The sequence below is a fragment of the Belonocnema kinseyi genome, chromosome 6 (genome assembly GCF_010883055.1).
Source record: "Belonocnema kinseyi isolate 2016_QV_RU_SX_M_011 chromosome 6, B_treatae_v1, whole genome shotgun sequence".
Classification (NCBI taxonomy): Eukaryota; Metazoa; Arthropoda; class Insecta; order Hymenoptera; family Cynipidae; genus Belonocnema; species Belonocnema kinseyi.
Genome location: NC_046662.1, coordinates 122,178,267 through 122,191,982, shown reverse-complemented (window position 1 = coordinate 122,191,982; position 13,716 = coordinate 122,178,267). Strand labels below are relative to the sequence as shown.

General features: G+C 35.6%; 1 protein-coding gene across 4 annotated transcripts in view; it reads left to right on the top strand.

The window, feature by feature from the left end:
• Positions 1–13,716, top strand: part of LOC117174902 (pyruvate dehydrogenase (acetyl-transferring) kinase, mitochondrial) — a 410,760-nt gene that overhangs the window by 332,689 nt on the left and 64,355 nt on the right. For all 4 annotated transcript variants that reach the window (XM_033364340.1, XM_033364342.1, XM_033364341.1 and 1 more), the window contains one exon: positions 8,920–9,144. In XM_033364340.1, the coding sequence (XP_033220231.1) occupies positions 8,920–9,144 (225 nt within the window). The remainder of the gene's footprint in view (positions 1–8,919; positions 9,145–13,716) is intronic.

Sequence of the window (13,716 nt, the reverse complement as noted above, 5' to 3'; positions counted from 1 at the left end):
AATACGCCAATTAGCACAAATGGTAAGTTCCTACAGTGCCTACAAGTGTGCCTACTGGCCGCTAGATGGCAATACCGGTTTCATATGTATACACCTGGTACAGGGTGATTTTTTTAACTTGAAACTTTCAAATATCTCGAAAAATAGGCAAGCTATGAAAAAATGTTATAAATCAAAATTTAATCACTCTGAGGAGTACATACTCTAATGTTAAAATCGGTTCCCCACACCGCCACCTGGGGGTGGGGGTTGGGGCAAGTTCGAAATCTGAAATTGGAACCCCTATTTTTGATTGCATATTCGGATTCTTTGGATAAAAATGCGTATGCTTTGTTTGAAACATTTTCCTCGTTTTGCGATAGATCGCGCTGTAATAGACGAAATTCAATTTTTCTTCATTTTACTGTTACTGAGAATTCACGCTTACGATTCTGCAATACAATAACAATCAAAAATACACCATTTTCATTGTGACATGACTGAGAGGTAGGTGGATAATTGTCTGTTTGTAGTATTCCTTGAGCGTTCCAAAGGATTATTTTAAGGGTTTTTATTATTATGTAGGTACTGCTATTTTCAAAGACAATTGCTAATATACTAATTATAATCCCGACTGTTTTCTTGACAGCATCATTCATGGTAATGTTTCCCCCATCATCTCAGTTGTTAAATTTGTTGCTTTTTTTTATATAATTAGGTTAACTTTAATACAACTATAAGGACAGTATCCGTTGAATTGTTAGTTCTGCCTTACCTATCTTAATCCAGCATTACATTCTTGTTAAAACTAAATTTAATACAATATTAGATTGTCATAATGAATTTATCCCCTATTATGTACCATATCAATGTTGAATAAGTAAACATTATGGTTATCCATCATTTGTATTAATTTTATTAGATTATTAGAATATTACCCATATACATAAATATACACAGTGACCCACACTCAAGTGTCGGGACTTATATGGCTGTATAAAAACAAAAATAATAAATTGAATTGTGCCTGAGAGGGAGTCCAACGAAGTTTCGTGACCGCTGTTCTCGCATCGCTAACCCCAGCTCAGTGATCTCTTCAATAACACCGCGTTAGACTTCCGTTCACATTATTAATGTCATTATTAATGTCTGAATATTAAACTATTAAACATTATGATTATCCATCCTTAATATCATTAACGTTGATTAACTATTATAATATTATTATACCATTTTATAATATATAAAGAGATTATATTTTAATATGATGTGATTTAAATAATTTAATAATTACATTTCATTGAAATGCCTAACATAATAAAATTTGATTCTGAGTAACGTAATTAACAATTCATATAGTTTAGTCATATTGCATATAAAGTATTAACTCTAAAAAGAAATAACATCATTCACAACATTAATTTTTGATATTTGGGGCGCGCGACTCAACCCGATAATTGCTCGTTTGTGAACGGTGCGCATTGCCTGTGACGTGAGGCGCGCGAGCTAATCAGAAAAGAGTTCCGTGTTGATTGGTCCACGTACCTGTTGCACAGGGAGCGCGATGAAATCAAAATATTATAAAATTTTATAATGTTAGTTTTTGGTTCAAAATAAATCTAAAAGTTTAAAATTGCCCATCTGACTTGCAATAAACTAACTGCCTTGATAAAACTGAATTCAAGGACGAATTTTTTCTCGGTTACTGATAAGTTATTAATTTATGATCATCTAACGAGAAAATTCTCTAATGATGGAAACTACACATTATGAAAGGCAAGCCTGGCGTAAGAATATTAGATGGTTATCCAATAACACGATGACTGATAAAAGCAAGACTCATCGAGGTGAGAGTTGGAAATTTTGGATCTGTGAAACTAATACTTGCCGAATCCAAAGTATAGTTACTTAACAATTAAAATAGGAACACTTCTACTAATTCTACAAATGAGCGATCTTCCAGGACCTCCGTTTGGCTCTGCCCTGCTCCCTTGCTTTCTCTTAATTCTTCCAATTTGTTAATTCACGTCACTCGCTGCATATTACCATCCAAAATTCATCTTACACACTCATCCACACTTAACTATTTATCTTCCTTTTCTGTACAACTCTCTAATACGTATGCCCATAACTCTATTTCGTATCTACAGATTCTACACAGATACTCCTCTTCATCCATCCAATATCTGTAAGCTCTTACACCTTCTCACATCCTAAACCATACCACCCTACTCCATTTCTCTTCCTTTTTTATTGTTTGCAGATATTGTGGTTCTGTCAACCCTTTGACCATCATATATCATCTATTGTACCTATAATCCATCGTCTCTGTTTATCTATCTTCTCCTTGTCTTACTGATATTTCTAATTCTATGTCCTGCCACTCCATAATCCCTTCTCGTATATCGCAAACCCTCCTAATTTATTTTCTTTCTTCCCCTTATTTTTAATTTCGCAAATTACCTCTCGCCCCTTTGTTCCGAATTATGATTAAGCATACTTGTGTTGTTGTGTTTCCCTCTCTCCTTTTTAGCTTCTCTTCAAACCTCCAAACTAATCCCCATTGCCCACCTCATAAATCTCTCACGCATGCTTTTCACTTTTCTATACTCCTTCCATCATCAAGCCCCCACTCCATAACAAAAGACCGCCCAAATATACACATCGAACAACGAGATCCTCATCCTCCAATCGTCATTAAACCTTCTCTTTGCTATACCCCATACTTGGCCAACCACTTTACTCGCACATTTCATTTTTTCCTCACGTGCACTTTGTTTCCGCCTTCTTCCTCAAACCAAATACCGTGGCAAAAGAACTCCACAATGTTCACTTTTTTTCGTTTATCTTCCAAATGTAATTTATTTTATCTTTCGATTTCTTAATCACATCACCTTGATCTTATCTACGTTCACCTTGGCCTTATTTACGTTCACCGTCAAGTCTTTTGCTTCCACATACTCTTAGAAAATTCTCATTATTGGGCTTATACTTTTTCTCATCACCTGCTGACAGAACTACGTCGTCCGCGTGTGCTAGATAGTATAAGTTGCTATCACCCAAAACCGTTCCCCCTTTCCCGTTCTCATTTAGCGTCTCCTTCAAATCTTCCAGAAGCATATTAAAAAGTATCAGAATCAACAGGCACCCTTGTCTTAGACCTTTTCCTGTCCAAAATACCTCTCCACTGAATTTTCGTCTATACCCGTCTCTTTCATTGCCTGCCATGCTACCTCTGTGTTCACTAAATTTCTGTTAATTTAGTAGTGGAGTTCGTCGATGTTAACTATAGTCCACAACCCTTTTTTAAATTCCGTCTGATTGTGTGATATACTTTTTGTTTCTATAGCCCATTGGCATGAGGAAGGTCCCTTTTTATTTCTCTGCCATCTTTCTCTCCCTTTTCTTGAAAAGCGGTACCACCCTTCTTCTTTCCAGACCCTGTTTCAGATCTTTCATTTTCCTTCCCTAATCCCTTTTCCTCTATTATTTATCGCTTCGTCCTCCATTCCATATGCTCCTGTGGCCTTGTTTCTTTTTAGCCTATTTATTGCCTCGTCCACTTCTTCCCTTGTTATTTGGTTCCCTTCGCCTATTTCTCCTTGTACTATCCTTCTATTTTCCCCTTTGATCTTATTTTGCTCGTCCCCTAATAGACCCTTGAAATAATCTGTTCACTTATCCATTTTTATTTCTTCATTCACGTCCTTTCTTTCCACTCTTTCCTTATTTATCATCCCCTATCCCTTTCTGGTGTTTTTCGTTTCATTCTAAATTTTTTGTTATCCTTGTCGCTTTCTAAATCATCATCCCCTTCCTCTCTTTGTCTTTAATCCTTCTCTTCACTGCTAGTCGCGCTTGCCTTTTTTGCTACTCAACTAAACTCTAAATCGAACCCGAGCTGCCGAACTTGCTGAGGCACTGTAGGTTTCAGGATCTCTCGCGTTTATGGCCCGTACCTGAATCTTTCCTTGCATTTTTAACAAAAAAGTATTTTCAAATAAAAAGAATTAACTTTCAACAATAACAAAATAATAATTTAAGAAATTAGTTTAAATTTCAACAGAACGATACAATTTTTAACTAAATAGTAGAATTCTTAACCAAAAAGAGATCAATTCGGAACCTAAAATATATTAGTAGACTTTTCAATTAAAAATAATAAATTCTCAAACGTGAAACATTAATTTTTAACCAAATAATATGACTTTGCTACCAAAAGATGAATTTCAAATCCAAAAGGACAATTTTTTTTAGTCAAAAATACGAATATGCAACTGATTAGTTTCATTTTCCACAGAAAAAATGACTTTTTAAGAAAATAGTAGCTAAATTTCTTAATCTTCAGTCAAATATTTCGAAGATGATAATAATAATCCAATGATTTTTTCGTTGCACAAAATTCATCGGCCAAAAGAAAATATAACCTTTGATAATTTCTTTAATCATTTGCAGATTTGAATTATTCGGTATTAAAGATAAATACTTATGAATAATTGTAGCACAAAGAGAGAAAATTGACGAATGGACTTTTATTTTTTTTAATTGACCGTTAAAAAAAACTTGGCTCATTTAATTCTCAAAATGCAGCTGTCAACCACGGCTTTGCTAGTTTACGTCAGTTTCGTTGCAGTATACCTACTTATGTCCACATGTCGACTGTGCAGAAGGTTGTACCGCCAATCGACTCGTGGATCATCTCGTGAATATAAAAGTCAATATCCGATATACATTAGAGCAAGGTTTACCAAATTATTACTTAATGAATTTGAGTCCTGGCCGGGAGGGGTCCAGGCTGGCAATGTAATTTTAAAAATGGCTAGTCACTTACCTGCCCAACCTCCTACGTGGACCTAGTTTTTCGCATACCTATCTTTACAACCTAGTTCATCCGTTTAATTAAAGTTTCTACCGACTAAGAAAGCTACTTGACTTAAATTTGGGTACTCATAAATAAAAGCAAACGGATTTCATGTTATTATATTTATTCCTCTTTTAGGCCAGCGAGACGACAAACGCTCAAGACCGAAGTCCGAAATCAGAGAGGAAAGTAAACGAAAAGAGAAAACCCGAATCCTTTCTGGGCCTCTTAGTCGTAGTATCCCGGGGTGGGTCAGATATCTCGGCGGTGTCCCCGTCCTCCGCATTTGTTACACCTTAGGTCTCTTCGCGCGTTGCCGATCCCGGATCTAGGGTCCATACCGCTGGTTGATCTGCGCTGCACTTCGAGGATAAAGGGTCTCGTCGAAGACGTGCCTATGTCCCTCATCTTCTTCGGGTCTTCCTTCAGCAGATCTCTGCGCCTCCGGCAGAAAGCTTCGTGGCGTTTCCTCTCCTTATCCTCATCCAATTGCCTTCTGGCTTCTACGCGAGCTTAACTGCTCGCCTCCTTGCGGCGTCTAGCTCGGCCTCTTCGCAATCGCACCTTGCTTCCGCAATATCGGCCGCTGTCGCGTCTCGTCTGGATTGTTGCTGGCCGGTCCACTCCCGGCAGCACGCGTTAGGGCGCTCACGTTCGATGGGTAATATGCCTTCTGACTAGTCGGTCCACTTATCCAGGGTGTCGTCACAGTACGGCTTATTCGTACCGAGGCTTGGTATTTCCAGTCTCGTATCGGCAGGCTACTATCACCACATGACCGCGCTTTCGTACTGTTTGTGTACCATGCTCTCTTCAGAGGCCGACTACTATTGCCCCTTCACCCTCCTGTACATGTCTCTACTGGGAATGGGGGTGTAAATTGGTGATAACACATCCCTCAAAGCTTACCCCCCCCCATCTCTGGTCATTGTTGATACATCAATTGGTTTTAACATTATTTGGGCTAAGACTACGATCGCTTTAGCCATCTGTATGCAAAGACGATACTTGTTGAGGATAAGAACGGATTTATAAATGCTTTGACAGATAAAAGAGAGAGTATGAAAGAAAATACTGTTTATTAAGACTTACCGAGTTGAGACTTGTTCTTGTTTATGCAGAATATCTCAGAAGCTGTTTTCAGATATGCAATAGAGAAGGGAGTTTGGTCATTAAACCTTGACCCTCAGTGCATCCGGTGATCCAGACAGTTGATGGTTGAGCACGTAATGAGTTCGTTTAAGGTAGAAGTGAATACAAATTTATGACTGTCACGATTAACTGGTACTTTAAAGGATACTGGGAAAATAGTATCTTGAAAGGATTGAAACTACCGGTTAAACTGAACAGAAACAAAGGGTAGAACACTGGTACCGATAGGACTGGTCAAACTACTAGCGAAAACCGACGAACACTGAAGAAAAGCTGAAGAATGACTGCCGAATATCTGAAAAATAACTGCAGAATAACTAAACAATAACTGAACAATAACTGACTGGTGTAAATCTTTTCCAGAGCTTTTATACACAGCGTGGTAGAAAGGATTTCCTTGGAGATCCAAGCGATGTCATACAATCCACCCCATTGCAATTATTTTTTATGAGTTGTTTGGCAAAACATTAGTTGTCCGTTTGGGTAGCTGAGCCAATCCTCGAAAAGACTTTATAGTTTTCTTCCTTTCAAGGTTCTGGAAAACTCTTAAGATCCATGATTCTGGCCCCCTTAGTAGGTACGAGTGTCCGCTCTTCATAGTAACCATACCTTCCCCTTCTTCTCGTATGAAGATACCGACCACCCCTCGAGACCAATTCTTTTTTCATCAGCGCGTAAACTATTCTTTCACATTTTAAACATGTAATTCATTTAATCAGATAACCATTTAACCGCTGGCGATCAAAAGAGGGTACGCCCGAAACGCCGTCGTTTTAGTTAGCCCTGTGTCATATTTTTTTGGATCAAATTTTAATTTTTTAATAACATATCCCAATAGGTGATTTCATTGCTCATATTTTTAGCCTTATAAATAAATGTGATGACTTTGTTAGGTTTCGAAATAATCAAGAAAATCATACTTTTTTCTGCAATCGCAAAATACTAATTTTTTGTTTTCAAGTCGCCATAAGTTCTACAATAATAGGAATTCCGTAATAAAAAATTCAGAAAATATGCACCATTATATAACAAAACTAACGGTATTTATAGAATTTCAATAAATTGTCACTAAAAATTTGTAACGATTTTTATTCTTCTCATGGTGTAAATATCAGGCATTTATGTTTTATATTTGTAAATTCAGAATTTATTTAAGATTTAAATTTTTTGAAAATTCGTTCGACTCCCAAAAGCGTTTGAAACTTTCAATATCTAATTCACGTCATGAGGAAAATCAAAATAGTTATAAATTTTGAGAGAGAATTCTTTGGAATTCTATAAATACCGTTAGTTTCGTTATATGATGGTGCATGTTTTCTGACATTTCTATCATAAAATTTCTATTATTGCAGAAATTATGACGAGTTGAACACAAAAAATTCGTATTTTGCAATTGCAGAAAAAAGTAATATTTTCTTGATAATTTCGAAAACTAATAAAGTCATCACATTTATTTATAAGACTAAAAATATGCGCAATAAAATTTCCTATTATGATATGTTACTAAACAATTAAAATTCGACCTGAAAAAATATGAACCAGCAGCAACTAAAACGACGGCAGAATATGTATAACAAAGGATATTATTTTCAATAATCATTATACGAAATCTTCGCTCTTCGGACATGGCTTTGTTACCATTAAAGGGAGACTAAAAAGGGGAAGGCCTCCTCTAAGATATTGCCTTTTTGATTAGACTATAAAAGAAAATACGTAGCAATAGTAATAGTACGTCAAAAATAATTAGACACATGTCCTGGCTTCTTTGTACTTGGGTCCTTGATAAAGAATTATCAACATTTGAAAATCACGCTCACCGCGGCTGCCCAAGGTCTACCAATTCGCGCGCGGCCACTTTCATTAAGCGCCAGGAGTGCAGCGGTAAAGGGCCTATCAGATAATTATTTTTAATGATTCCTCGGCTATTCAAATTTGGTCTTCAAAAATAGTTACATTATTGGGAAATAAATATCGTGCAGACACTTTTTAATTCATTTATTTGTATAATCGTGAGTAATTATTCTTCACATAAGTTTTCATGATAATCGTTGTAGAGACATTTAAAGCATAACGTTTCCAATGCCTCTTTTTACACTATAAAATTGAATACGTTTTTTCTGATGTATATAATACTTCTGCATGATATTTATTTTCCGATAATAATTTAACTATGTTTTAAAAAAAGAATTTAATCGCCGGGGAGCATTAAAAATGATTATTTGACATGTTGGAAAACCAAAAAAAATGTCGACAAAAGGACTTCAACCAACGACAGCGTGGTCGCCAGACAGGCTCTTCACCGCTGAGCAGGCGGCGCTTGGTGAAAACAGCCGCGCGCGAATTGGCAGACCTTCGGCAGCCACATCGACAGTGTTTTTCAAAGGCTCATAATTAAAACGGGGGCTTACCCACAAAGAAGCCGGGACATGTCTCTAATTATTTTTGACGTACTATCTATTGATGGTAGTCTCATCAAAAAGTCAATGGCGCCAGGAAGGGCCTTCGTCGTGTGAGATTTTTAGAAGTCTATTAAAAATCTTCTTGAATTGTTAAAACTTTAGAAATCTGTTTGAATTTATAAACCCTTAAAATCTCTGAAACTCCGCACATTTTTCTGAAATTCCTGGTAAATTTGGGAAAATTTAGTGCAAATTTTTAACATCTCTTTACTTTATAAAAATTAAGTAGTTCAATTTTAAATCTTAAGCATTGAATGGGATGATTTTGAACTTCTCAAATAAAATTTTTATATTAAATAACCATAAATTTTCCAGATGTCAAAACTTGTTTATCAGAGTTTTGAAGCAATTAAAGTTTGACCGTCCTGAATCATTTTTTTTCAGTAAACTTTAGTATACTATAATTTAAGTAATAATTCAATCATTGTGAAAAGTGGCTGATCTAAAAACGCTCATGCCATGTTTCAGGTGTCTGATCGAGGTGGCGGAATTCCTCGTTCACAGACGGATCATCTTTTCAAGTACATGTATAGTACTGCACCACAGCCAAGTCCTTCGGAAAATCACACAGTGCCACTTGCTGGTTATGGTTATGGGCTTCCATTATCACGATTATATGCCAGATATTTTCATGGTGATCTTATCCTTTTAAGTTGTGAAGGATGCGGAACTGATGCTGTTGTATATTTAAAGGTAAAAATTAAATCTATTCGAAATGAGAATCATGCGTATTTCCTGATTAGTTTTTCGTGCTAAATAAGAATCCATTATCCTTATATTACCTAAACGTTAAATTTCTTATTTTTTATGGAATATTTGTTCAAAAAATCACATGGCGTTGTAAGTGGACGTAGACATTGTTCTGACAAAAGTCGATACATTTGTTAGGTGTATGTTTAAAACAACAAAAAAGAGCTTTAGAGGCTATTCACAAGATACATGCCAGAGAAATCATCTCCTTCCGTAATGTTAGAAATTCGACAATTTATGCTTATTCAAGTCAAATTAAAACATTATATTCGAATTTTATTGAAATTTATTTGAATGTTATACATAGTTCTAGTGCATTTAGAATAATCCCCCCGATTTTAAGATAATTACTGCGGATCCAAGAACACTCAAATTTTCGACGTAATTTAAGAGAATTATAGTCATTTCAATGAAATATAGGAATGTATCTTCCGAATGGTCAATAATAGAAATAGAAACTTTTTTACATTTCGTTTGAGGCAGCATAAAATATGTCCTTAGGTCAGCGGATCATTATTGTGAGTTTTTTCACAGCTGGGAAGGAATGTCTTAATCCGTCAGGTAGTTTGCCTATTTTCAATAACAATGTATTTGATAACTTTGTATCTCAATATAATGTTTTTAAAAATATTTATTATTTATTAATACTGATCGAATTAAAGTGGCCAATATCCAGGCAGATAGTGTTTGAGCCAATTTGATTTTCAACATTAATCCTTCTATCGCCTCTTACATTATCATTTAAAAATATGTATTGACCACCTGGTGTTTTCTTCATTTCTCTATTAAATAGAAACTTTTCTTATGATTGTATACGTGAGGATCTCTTAAATCTTAAGTGGAAAACTATTCGTGTATTAAATTTCCTGGATGAGGGGACGTGTACAAATTTCATAAATGTGGTGGGGGAAGGGGGTGTTTATGAAATCTGACGTGCCCTTGCGTAGAGGGAGGGAGGCAAAATTTACAATTACGTAAGAAAGTATCTTCTTGTCGGGCTCTTTCAAAAGTGTTCCAACCACGGTAAAAGTTATTTTATTTCATTCAAGAGTGAATTCCCTCACACACTATTCACAGTTTTTGATATTTCAATTCACGTAAAGTCTCATCTAAAATGTCAAATCGCTATATAAGTTTAAATACTATCACGCGTAAAAATTTTGTTTTGAAAAATTCATGATAAACGGCTCCATCAGTCCTAAAAGTTCAAAGGACACCGCACACATCTATGGAAAATATGATTCCGGTCAAACTGGCCGAGACTGTAATATAATGTAGTTTATAATATCCTGATCAAATACAGTCCTTAGACACTGGATCCAAAAAAGGCCAGGTTTCGAGACAGGAGGGACCAAATGTCACTTTTCATGGACGCGAGAGGAGTTCCACGGACCTTCCAACTCCTTAGCACTACGCTCAGGGATCATGCCGACCTCCCTGTTCCTTATATATTTTGTAGTCTGGGACACCCCAAATAATCATATCCATGCCTGAATGTCGAGAAAAGGATACTTTTTCATGGGTGTTGTACCAAAGTTAACGTTTCATGCATACTCGAGGAGTTCCACGGACCCTCTAGGACAGTTTGGCACCACGCTCAGGTACCATGCTGAATTCACTGTCCCTTGGATATTTTGTAGTTTGGGACCCCCTGAATAATAATATCCATGTCTAAAGTTCGACGAAAGGATACTTTTACGTCGCTGTTGCATAGTATGTGGATTTTAATGCAGATGAGAAGAGTTACAGCGACCACATAGGACTGTTTGGCACCACGCTCAGGGATCATGCCGAAATCTCTGTCCCTTTGATATTTTGTAGTTTAGAATTTCGCGCAATAATAATATCCATGTCTTAATGTCGAGAAAAGGATACTTTTTCGTGAATGTTGTACCAAAGTTAACGTTTTACGCACACTAGAGAAGTTCCACGGTCCATCCAGGTCTGTTTGGCACCACGCTGAGGGATCATGCCGAACTCGCTGTCTCTTTGATATTTTGTAGCTTAGGGCCTACTGATCGATAATATTATGTCATACGCAACTCTCTGTCCATCCAATTAAGGAAAGAAATCCGGGTATCAAGACAATATCAATATGATATCAGTGGACGATCCTACCAAATAAGGTAATACCGGAGTTGTAGAACCAGTTATACCAACATTAGTGAATGGTTTGGTGTTGGATGATGCTTTGGTCAGTAAAGACAACAATGAGAATTGGTTTTCTCAAACAAGACGGGTTATTGTATATCATTCTACTGTTCCCTTTGACCCACATCCGCAATATTATTAATCATAGATATGCTTGGATACTTTACTTCTGGCTGATGACAAGCGTATACTGAAAACCGTTATAAGCTTGCTACATGTACACAAGATCCGACTGTCCTGGCCCCAGTTTTGCCAGTACAGTAGTACCCCAATATTTGTTTATTGTTTTGTGCTTCATCCAACTGTAGGTCTTGATCATCGGTTGTTTGAACCAAGTTATCTTCTACATAGGATATCCGGATCTGATATTTCGTTGCGCGTCTGAAACGAGAATACACTTGCACTCTGATGAAACCTGGCTCACCGACAAGTTCGTCCAACTCCATATATATTACAAATTTTCAAGGTGATTAATAATTACATCTTTTACTTTAATCGCGTCCTTTTCTTTTCTCTCTTGGTCTAGATTAATGTTATCTTTATCTTCTAGTATGTAGTATAATTTTCTAGTTTTTAATTCAGTGAATAAATAATTTTCAAACGTCTTAAACTTTGATTTCTTAGTTAATTTATAATTTCTATTATAATTTACGTCATCATGACGAACTTCTACTTTTAAATCATCGTTTTCGATAGAATAATTTATGCTTGTAATCGAGGAGTCATTGATTAAAATTGATTTTACCTTTTGGGGAATTTTCTTGAATAAATTTGTCATATTATTGGTGTTATTACCGTTACTTTTGTTTAAAACAGTGGACGTAAACATGCGTTTGTTACTTTTAGTTTTTTCAATGCTCATCACCTGAGAATTTTCCGCAGTATCAGCATCAGTCGAGGTGTTCTCCTGCTGAGAACTCTCGAGTTGTTTTGGTGGTGCTACCAGCTGTTTTTCTGAAGTGTTCTCACCTTGGTTGTCCTGATTTATCTTAACAACAGCTGCAACAGCCCTTGGGTCGAAGGAGTTTTTAATGCCTCTCATGTCTGGTATGGCTTCGCCTAATCTTTTTCTCATCTCTTCTTCATCCCAGTCTTCTTGTTTGTCATCCACAAACTTGCGTTGTTGAACACTATTTGCCTCCTGTTGTGGAGTTGCCACCGGTGCACTTGGTGCTGATTCGGGATTATGAGCAGCTTCATTCTGTTCATAGTATTGCTCGTATTCATTTTCTGGATAGTAACCCTCTTCGTCATAGTAATTTTGACTTTCCAGTTGACTAACACGCTTCTCTATCATGTACATCACGTTATCGAAACCTGCACGGTTGACTTATTTTGTGTTGTTTCAGCTGCTTTCAGTGTTAACTGCTTTGGAGCCTCCACGTTTTCAAACACGCATGACAACCATCTAAGTTGTTTTTCAGTAAGCACGTCTTTTTCTGTAATATTTATTGTTTAACGTGTATAGGTTTACCTATTTAGATTTTTTTTTAATTTTAGTAATAATAAAATTCGTAGTTGTCAAAACCACCTACTAAACTTAAACAAATCGGAATAGTGACACACTATTCATTAGTTTAAGCTGAGAATTATTATAGACTATATAATGAGTTTTATTTATTTGTATGTATATGGTATATATATTTATATATCCCTTCACATGTTTTGCGATTTCTCTTAACTACTGTGCCTGTGAAATCATTATTCTTATTATTCTGTGAAAGTATATTTATATGTACTTTTTCAGAATTATAAGAATAATGATTTTATAGGATTTAAAGGTAAACAATTATTTATTTTTCAATTTACCTTATTATCATATGATATTATTAATGAACAACTATAAAAACGTAACTAAATTAATATTTATTTCATAATAAAAACTTTGTATTGATTAAATAAATTAATGGTAAATTTAATTAAAAAATAATTTTAAAAAATTATTTTACGCCATATATTTAAAAATTATTTTAACTTAAGCTCCTGTTTTCACATCATTGAAGGTAGACATTGAATTTTTTTTTTTATAATCATATAATATTATTAGAGGATGTAATCTCTCTTTCTCTCTCTTTTACGGAGTTTTGTTTCTTAAATTCAATTTATTTCATACTTCAATACTATTAGTTTATGTGATCACATTTTGGTTAAACTCATTAAATTGTCTTTGACTACAAATATACTACTATACTCCACTGTATTTAATTTTGTTGTTGTTGATATTTGCGTAACAGCGCTGTTCTAATCGATATAAGCGAACCGTGCATATACAGTCTGTCAAGTTAAAGCGTGGGTGGCTTTACTCGCAGTCGGTAAGGTGTATCGACATGATTTTGGTGTCAAAATATTAAGAAGAGCTCCCTC